The sequence below is a fragment of the Xenia sp. Carnegie-2017 genome, unplaced genomic scaffold (genome assembly GCF_021976095.1).
Source record: "Xenia sp. Carnegie-2017 unplaced genomic scaffold, XeniaSp_v1 HiC_scaffold_24, whole genome shotgun sequence".
NCBI lineage: Eukaryota > Metazoa > Cnidaria > Anthozoa > Malacalcyonacea > Xeniidae > Xenia > Xenia sp. Carnegie-2017.
Genome location: NW_025813487.1, coordinates 2,127,767 through 2,138,082, shown reverse-complemented (window position 1 = coordinate 2,138,082; position 10,316 = coordinate 2,127,767). Strand labels below are relative to the sequence as shown.

General features: G+C 33.0%; 1 protein-coding gene across 1 annotated transcript; it reads left to right on the top strand.

Moving 5' to 3' along the window:
- Positions 1-2,627: 2,627 nt before the first annotated feature.
- LOC124451516 lies at positions 2,628-9,527 on the top strand. The gene is made up of 3 exons (XM_047002175.1): positions 2,628-2,667; positions 2,746-2,827; positions 7,727-9,527. Exon 3 carries the CDS (start codon positions 7,735-7,737, stop codon positions 9,460-9,462), a length of 1,728 nt encoding a protein of 575 aa, XP_046858131.1. The 5' UTR covers positions 2,628-2,667; positions 2,746-2,827; positions 7,727-7,734; the 3' UTR covers positions 9,463-9,527.
- Positions 9,528-10,316: the final 789 nt, after the last annotated feature.

The window sequence follows — 10,316 nt, the reverse complement described above, 5'->3', positions numbered from 1 at the left end:
AAAGTAGATCATCGGGATCATTGAAAACAACTAAAATATGAAAAATCTTAAAACAACAAAAATTTCACAAAATTTTTCTAAATTTTGATCTTTTTATTTATTGCAGGGTTTTTTACCGGACCACCAGTTTTCCCTCCCATTTCGTTTTGTTGGAAAAAAAACAGTGTCCACATTTGGGGCCAGGCGAAGTCATTTGTCATAACATTATTCATTGCAGCTATCATTAATATTCACGTCTATTTTTTATTCCTCGGCCTTTGGGTACATTTCCCAAAACACTGCGTTTAATAAATATAATGACATACATTTTGAAAAAAATATGTACGCAAGTTTTCTGTTCTGTCAGGTCTTCTAAGACAAATTTTTTTAATCTTCTGCATCAACCGACTCAGCGAGAATAAAAAATGATTTTATAAAGTATGGTAGTGTGATTTGCGTACATAATGAAGATTCCATGATTCTTTTATTTCACTAAGTAGACGTTTTTACTTAAAATATTGCTTTAAACATGAGCAATGTGACGAATTTTTACATTACTCACGGTAATACGCTTAGCCCAATAATATTAGCATACACCATTCGACAATTTTCTCCCCTACCATGAAGTGAGTTGTTTTATGTCTATACCAAATACATTCCCAATGATATAGAGAGATATGATAACACCAAATACACAGAGATTAATCTTGATAGTAGATAGTTTGAGACTGAGATTTTTAAACAACATTGTGCTTCTTAGCGTCACTGCACATCTGAGACTAGCATTATCTTAATGCTTATTTTCCTTGCATCCTTTATTGCTGTATCGACAGTGTTTTTTCTCATAGCGGAGTAATTATAATGCGAGCAGTTGATGTTTGAAATGTATTCGTAAGTTACAATGATTTATTTAACAACAAAGGTTTTTTATAATAAAAAGTGAATTGTGCCATAATATCCAAGTATGGTAGTTTTGATTAATGAATTAAAACAATCCGTTTACAGTTTCCAAAATTGCGTCATAATCATTGCCATTTAAATCTTGTCTTAGATCAGTGATCATCTATTCCTGAGTTAAAACTTATGAAACTTTATAAGATTTAGCAGTAGTCTTTTGGAATTTGACTAATGTCAATGTTATGTACTCTGCATGAGGTTCTTATTTATGTATTTTTATTTCTATAACAATTGTTTTTAGTCAGTGATGTATACCTAGTTATATAACTAGAAAGTTCTACATAGATGTCATTAATGTTTTAATACTGTTTGTTGAAGGAGATCCTGACTTACTTTTCATCTTCGTTCGTTATTTAAATGTGTTTATGTAACAAAACTCACATGGATAAAAGATTGATGTTACAATAAGGTATGAATTATGATCAACACTTTTAAACTGATATGTATGTGTTGGCGTTCTTTATATGAGATCTCTCATCTTTGTTAGATATGTGACATGTAAAGAACTAAAGATAGCATAATTTAGTCTACACGGTCGTCATATTTTAATTCTTACTTCTAAAACGAAAGTAATTTGTTATAAGTAAAGCGAGATTCTAAAACTATTTTAGTAGCTTTACATAACAAGTTTGCTACTGAAGCTTCTCGATAATGTATGACCAAACATTCAAGAGAAATCTTATTTAGGTTGATTTACCATTTTTCTAACTATTGGCAATAAGCTGCATGGTAAAGGACAGTAAAACCTATTCAAAAATATGGGGGGAGGGAGAGTAACATGACACCATTTTCTAAATGTAAGACGCTGAATTTTTCTTTATAAACTGTACTTGTCTATGGAAAAAAGAGGGATCTGTAAAATTTTATGTAGTGAGGGGCACATGTCTAACCTTGCATCATATCCCTTATTTGCTGACGCCACTTGACTAATCTCTGTGTGGCTAGCAAAATGTTGATTGTTGTATACAATAAACCATTCTTTTAAAAGTAATAAAATTTGAAAAATAAGCAAATGTTAAATACAGGAAGAATGTATTTACACACAGAGGACGAACGCGACAGAATCTATTTTTGTGAAATGTTGATTCATGCAACACAGAGCTTTCAAAGTCATACTTTTGATCATATGTTAGTTTAACAGGGTTAAAGTTTACTTTCATTGCATCCTTTACTGTTATATGTGTAGTGTTTTTTATTGATCATAAGTATTTACAATTGCGTGCAGTTGATAATTAAAATGTACTGATAATTTACAATGGGTTATTTAATAATAAAAGTCTTTTTATAATATGAACTGACTTTTGAAATAATATACATGTATGGAATTTTTGATTAACGAAGTGAAAAAATCCATCATTTGAAGTTTCAAAAATTGTGTCTTAATCATTCACATTCAAATCCTATTTTAGATAGGTGATCCCTTTATTCCTGAGTAGAAATTTTTTAAACCTTATATTATTTAACAGTAGTCCTTTTGGAATTTGACTCATTTCAGTGTTGTTATGTACTCTGCATCAGGTTCTTGTTTATGTATTTTTATTTCTATAACAGTTGTTTTTAATCAGTGATGTATACTTAGCTATAGAACTGGATTGTTCTACAGAGATGTCATTAATGTTTTATAATACTGTTTGTTGAAGGAGATCCTGACTCACTCTTCATCTTCGTTCGTTATTTAAAAGTGTTTATGTAACAAAACCTACAAGGATAAAAGATTGATGTTACAATAAGGTATGAATTATGATCAACACTTTTAAACTGATATGTATGTGGTCACGTTCTTTATATTAAATCTCTCATCTTTGTTAGATACGTAACATGTAAAGAACTAATGCAGGCATAATTTTGTCCACACGATCGTCGTATATGAAGTCTTATTTCTAAAACGAAGGTAATTTTAAAAATGAAGGTTAGTTATTAAATAACTTTAAATCAGTGATGCCCTTGTTACTTGTCACGTTATGATTTAAGATTGTTTTCTTTTCAAATAAAATTAAACTTTAGTTAACACTACAATGTACAAATGTAAAGCATATATATAACGTTAGTATTTCATCTTCAATTATTGTTTTTGCACCCAAAATTTGCCGAACAATACGCCGTAATTTTAAAGTTACAAAAACCGTTTCGTTTTCTCTTGAAATCATATCTAAGTTTCATTAACAATTTTGAGTTTCTTTAAATGAATTAATATCTTATACATATTTTAAAATAAATGATTCTTTTGAAACCATGACCAATAGACACAAGAAATAACTATTTACATTGTTTAAAACATTTACAGTTCAAATATCAAACATACATTAGATACATTTGTCGGAAAATCGTCGGTCGTAACAACCAGTGGCATAGCTAGCGGTCCCGCTACTCCCGCCCGGCGGAGTAAAAAATAATAAATATTCTATTTGGAGATTAAATATACATTATTGCGCAAAAAATATGTTATATTATGTTTTCGTTCATTTTCTCGCTTTTATTTGGTGGTTCGTAATCGTAATACCGAAAAATCTCAAGATTTGTCTTGTAACGTAGCAACCGCCTTTCCTGGCACATTTCAATGCATACTGGCGCGATTTCTCCACGTATTTCACCTATCTTAAGAGAGCGGAACGTAAAATACAATTCTACATGAGAAGTTTTGAATTCTGGTTGGCTAAAGGGACTTGGCGCATGCTCAAATCTGCTGTTTTTATAGTCAAACTCCCGCTGTTTAAATTGGCGGAGGTTGTAATTCTTCAACCTTTTAGTATACGAGTACAGCGGTCAGTGATTATCAAATTACGAGATCATAGTCGGTATTAATTTTCTATTGTGCTTCCTCTGAAATTGCTATTATGTATTTGTGTATGACACAATGGCTTTAAGTGCAACTGCGATTTGCTCAACTGATGTTGATATAGGAAATAGCTTATTAGCTAAACCGTTCTCTGCTCGATAGTGGGCTTTAGAGCAGTCCATAATTTTGTATTCCGTTATTCAAAATAGGGAAACCCATTTTAATTATGGCATAAAATGGGCTCATTATGGCAAATATATGGCTCATTAGCATGTCTAGAAACATAAAATTTATTTTACAATAAGGCTATTCCAAAAAAGTTATTGTCTTTAAAAATTTCTACCAAGTTGTCAGGCATAGACCCCCTGGAGATCCCCATTCAAACCTCTATGTAATGAATTGAGTTAGAAATTTGGTACTGCAAGGGACAGTTCGTAGATGTAGAAAAGCTCAGACTTCAAACCATGCAAGTTTATTGTAACCCTTTACCCATCTCCACATACAGTGCCAGCAAATTCACCTTTTGAGAAAAAACTCAAAATTTTTTTCTACCAAAGATTAAGCAAAAATTATCAGAGTAAAAATTTGCAATTAAGGACAGCATTAATGTTTATTAGGCTATTAAACTACTATCTTCTGTAAGTATATGCAAGGTGTGCTATATAGCAATCACCAGTAGGATTGTATTTGCCAGTACAAACAGAATGTAACCAACATGCTTTTAATTATATAATGACATGAATGTTAAAATTGCTTCATGAATCATGCTTACTGGTTATGATAAATATCTTTTCATATGATCATGAAAAATACTTTGCTGTTTTGCCAAATTTCAAGGTCTATCTGCATACATAGGAAGATATTTTTACTTTATAGAAAATGCTTTTCTTACATCAATAGCTCTTTGGAATTTATGGCAAACAAACTGGTATGAGCCGTAGATCAACACACCTTGACATCTCTACATGAGGTGTTCAGTTAGAAAAGGAGACAATATGTGACAAGGGACAACATTTAATGGTTTAATACCATCCCTGACTTATCGGTCCGGCCACCCCGCATATCGGTCGAAATTATTCCAGATCGTCCACTGATCTGGCTATTGACCAATGGAATGGCTTAAATAAGCGTTCTTAAACTCCGTTATCGGTCGAACCAGTCGAGCCATCCCGTTTATCAGTCGGCCAGTTAATATACGTTTTCATACATAAAACAGAATTTTGACGATGAAATCCAAACGATTACAGAACGGGAATTTATTGATAACTAAATTTAATTATTATAATAATTTTTGAACTATAAACATCAGTCGCATGACTGATTTGACATACCCTAGATCCGCCCCTGATTCCATTAAAGGCATGTTAAGTGAGCGATTTCAAGATATGAATCCGTTCGAGGTTTATCTGCATACATAGGAAGACATTTTTACTTAATAGAAAATGCTTTTCTTAAATCAATAGCTCTTCGGAATTTATGGCAAACAATCTGGTATGAGCCGTAGATCAACACACCTTGACATCTCTACATGAGTTGTTCAGTTAGAAAAGGGGACAATATGTGACATGGGACAACATTTCATGGTTTAATACAATCCCTGTCAAATTGTCAAAATAAAAAGCTTCATGGATCAGAAAAGACTCAAAATCACGGGATATAGTAAACAGCTTCTCATGTAATCAATGGTAGTTTTCTCAAATATTAAACAATGTGTAGTATAACTGTCCAATGATTGAATGATCAATGATCATAAACTGAAAAGCGCCAAACATTTCGCCTGACATAAATCGCATCACACACTCGCATAAATTGACTTTGATATATTACATTCATGCATACACTTCACTTGTCCTTTACTTACGATTTTGGATGTAAATTTTTGGTGATAAAACTCAAAACAATTTTGGCTTTCTTTTGAACATCAATGACTGAAATGTCGCTCGCGAGATCGTCTTTGCCTAGCATTAACAATTCATCCATAAATTTTTCACCCTCTTGAAAAAATTCCCAGTTTGGACAGCAGCATTCATGTCAATATATGAATTCGTAAAAATTTTCATAAATTCCATCTGATTGTAGTTTAGTTTCTATCATGCTTTAGAAAATTACTATGAAACGATCAAATATTCAATTCAGACAGTGAGCTTGACTATGTTAGTTCAGTTGGCTGTCATTCGAAATCGGTCAAACCAATCACAGTAAGAAAAAAATTTAAACGAGCCAATTACACGATAGCAATTGGACACTCTTATCGGTCCGGCCACCCCGCTTATCGGTCTAGATTATTCCAGATCGTCCACTGATCTGGCTATTGACCAATGGAATAGCTTAAATAAGCGTTCTTATAATCCGCTATCGGTCGAACCAGTCGAGCCATCCCGTTTATCAGTCAGCCAGTTAATATAATTCTAGATATGTTTTTATCCACTAATCTGTTTATTAAGGTGGTATTTGTATAAGTTTTCATACATAAAACAGAATTTTGACGATGAAATCCAAACGATTACAGAACGGGAATTTAATGATCATTAAATTTGATTAGTATAATAATTTTTGAACTACACACATTAGTCGCATGACTGATTTGACATACCCTAGATCCGCCCCTGATCCATTAAAGGCATGTTAAGTGAGCGATTTCAAGATATGAATCAGTTCGAGTTTTTAGATATTGTAAATCTTAAAGTATTTCCTACCTGGAAGGGTGTAATTCCACAGGAAAAGATCAATCTTCTCAAGGATTAGTATAGTCCTCTTTTTGACATCCCAACTTTGGAGAGTCAACTTTCCTTTATTTACAACGACAAGGACTTTCAGAAAGAGTGCAGTAATGAGATGCTTAAATACATACACAAATCTAATCTCCAGTCGAGTTAACGTTAAGTGGTAAATTTGTTAAAATTGAATGGTGTCTTGGCAGTGGAAAGTGCTTCAGTAGAGAGGTTTTTCTCTTGCTTGAAAAGGGTCAAAAGCTATTTGAGGAATAGATTAGGTCAAGGTCGGCTTTGCTCTGTGTATGGAATGTCTATTCACAAAGATATCATTGAACAAAAAGTGCATTCAGAGGTGTTGCCTAAGGAGGTGGTTGAAAAATTTTTAGAAAAACTTTGGAGACTAGACTTTCTTTATAAATGATGGGTATGGTATGTGTTTTGATATTTGTTCTTATAATGCATGGTACTTCACTGAAAAAATTAAGCATAACTTAAGAATAAAGCCATTCCTGTCTACCTGCCCCAATCTAAACAAGTGTAAACTAACAAGTGAAATGCTAAGAACAATCTCTCCCATTACATTTTAGGAAGTATCGTTTACTACGTTATTTTTTGTACTAATCCAGATTTCTTCTGTTTATTCAAGGGCAGTGATGAGTTTGATTCATTATGTTTTAGAGGACAATTGTCTCGCGCGTAGCGTTTCTCTGAGCCACCTTTAGTACCTTTTTAACTAGTTACAGTTTCGACGATTGCCTCATTAAGAATGCAGCTGATAAAAACGGGTTTTTATAACTTTTTGTAGAACAAATAATTCGCCCTCCAAATCGCAGGATATGCTGTTTCCGAAGCTCTGGATTTCAAAATTTTTCTGGGGAGCAAATTTTTCTGGGTCGGGCTTTCCGCGTGAGATGATGAGCGGGGGTTACTATTTTTCCTGGCTACGCCACTGGTTACAACCATAAGTAGTCTTAAAATAATGCTGTGAAAAAAATGATTGAAAAACATGGTAATCTTTGAATACAGTTCCAGAATATTTTTAGAAGTTTTTGCTAACTTTTGAATAAGTGAAACAAGTGTGTAGGGTGAAGTGATTGAAGAAATATCATGTTTGTCATAACAAGGTTATTTCGAAATATAATTTGTTGATAACATCGTATTTATTTCAATTTTTTATCCGAAAAATATAAACGAGGACTAGTTATAAAATTTCTTGTAATATTGTTTTTTTTAATGCCTTCCATATTTTGTTGATTTGCACATTGTAAATTAATGCTTTTTGCAAAAACTTAATTTTTAGTTTGAAAAATGGCTTCACCCCCTAAAAAATTGAAGATTGAGGCAAACGGATCTCGTTTAAGTAAACTCTTGATAAATAAAGGAACACAAGCTTTAAAAACAACATTGCAGTTTAATATAAATTTTCGTTCGTCAAACCTAAGCAATGAACTTAATAAACCCTCAAATAAAAGTACATTGGAATCATTAAGAAAAAGAAGCGTCATCAACAAAGAGCAATGGGACCTTCTTTACCCATCAACTGGTTTGCCAAGCCTTGAAAATTTTGATATTTCATTATTGAGTGTCTTATTGCGTAACATATGTGGTCTAACAGCTCCACATGGTGGATGGAATAATCTTCCTTCCTCTTCAGATACTTCAATCTCAGCAAATATTGCAAGAATAAAGTTTTATCGAAACAAAGTGTATGGCCACACAAGCACAACTAGCGTAGATGACAGTACGTTTGAGCGCTTGTGGGATAAAATCTCAAAAGCATTGGTTGGTCTGGGTATTCAACAAACTGAAATACATGATTTAAAGAAAGCTCCACTCAGTCCCGATGAAGTAAATTATATTGAAATGTTAAATAACTTTACTTGCATAAATGAGGATGTAAAGAAAACAAAAGCTGATGTAGCAGGAATAAAAAAAATGTTACAGGACAAAACATATTCTAATGTTGAAATTCTTGGAAAGTGTAATTTTAACGGTCTTATAAAAGATCTTAACAAGAAATACCTTGAAGGCACTAGACAATGGTTATTTGAAACACTCGACACTTGGTTTAACGATAGAATTGAAGATTCTTCTAATGTCATGATTTTGATTGCCGGTCCTGGTGTTGGTAAAAGTGTGTTTGCTGCTGAGGTGTGTCGACGATATTCTGAAAAGAAGAAACTTGCTGCTTCTCATTTTTGCAGGTATAATAGATCAGATTATAGAAATCCTCGAATATTGATAGAATCATTGGCTAGTAGCATGTGTGATACAATATCAAATTTTAAAAGTAAACTGAATGAAGAATTACAGAGAAACCATTCAAAAGACTCAATCACCGATGCATTCCGTGTTTTATTAAATGATCCATTGCATTCATTGGAAGATCATGAACCAATGATTTTGGTTGTTGATGCCTTGGATGAAAGCCAAGTTGATGGCAAAAGTGAATTGCTGGAATTGATTGCAGAAGAGTTTGACCGACTGCCAAAATGGATTAAAATCTTCATCACCAGTCGTCCAGAACTTCCTGTTCAAAAGGAGTTGAAAGATATGAATCCTGTGGAGATTACAACTCGTCCTCGTGATGAAAACAACGAAGAAGACCTGCACAAGTATTTAAGACATCAGTTGAATAATCGGGTGAAGGGAGATCGCCAAGTTCTATTGTCATTAGTTGAAAAATGTGATGGATCATTTCTTTATGCGTATTACGCACAACGGAGCTTGAAAGAAGAAAATACAGAGCTTACTTTCAAAAGCATTAGACAATTGGTCCCTAGTGGGTTAAGCGGTGTTTACACAAAGCAATTCAAAAGAGTAAAAGAATTGTTAACGAAGAAAAGTCCCAGAAATTCTGTTATCTCAGAAACTAGTTTTAAGCAATTTCTTGAATTGTTGGCTGCCTGTCGGGAGTTTTTACCATTAACTTTACTGTTTAGCTATTTAGGTTTTCTGGTGACATCAAGTTTGAAGGCTGCAGTAAAATCATTGAATCGTTATCTCAAATTTTGCCTGTTTACGATGATTGTTTAACCGTATATCACAAATCTCTAATTGATTGGTTGAAATCAGATGGTTATGAACAGCATGAGTTTACAGTTAATCCAAAAAATAGTCATAAGTTCTTATGGCATGCTTGTGAGAAAGTATTTGAACAAATTAAGTCGATAAACATTTTTGAAGATCAGATAAACACTGCTATGATTAAATATGCTTTGAAGAATGGAATCTATCATATGTCAGAATGTGGCGAAAATGTTGACTTTAGCTGGGCAGTAGATGTCAAAGTGATTTGTGCAAGAATTATGGGTGTGAAAGACATTAACATGTTGCTCATTATTAGGTCTGAATTGCGTGAAATCATTAAGAAACTACGAACTTTCTTGAGAAAAGATGTACTTGACGAACTACTATTTCATTTATTAATGACAATGAGATATGAGTTTGAGTTTGATAATATCTTATTTTATTTACAAATTATTGCAAACAGAATTCATGGCAGCAACGAAAAAAGATTTCTGGCAAGGGATTTATTGAAACAAGGAAAGTTTGTTTGGTTTGAGGATTTAGACTCAACATATTTAACAAACCATCATCATTTGACTGTCTCCTTGCGTGCTAACGTTACATCTATTTGTGTGTCATCCAATGAAGAACTTCTTGCTGTAGGATTTGAAAATGGTCAAATATCTATTTTTGAACTTCCAGAATTTAAACAACGATGCACTCTAGGCACTGCACTTGATGATTCAAGGTTGAATAAGTGGGATGATGTAAACATGTTTATATCCTGGTATAACATCTGTGACTATCCAACATTAATGAAATTTTGTTTTATACGTGGAAACATCTGTTATTGCTCCTTTTCACCAACCGGAAATAGACTG

Coding starts and splice junctions, on each gene's coding strand:
- LOC124451516 (XM_047002175.1), top strand. CDS start 7,735: ATGGCTTCACCCCCTAAAAAATTGAAGATTGAGGCAAACGGATCTCGT.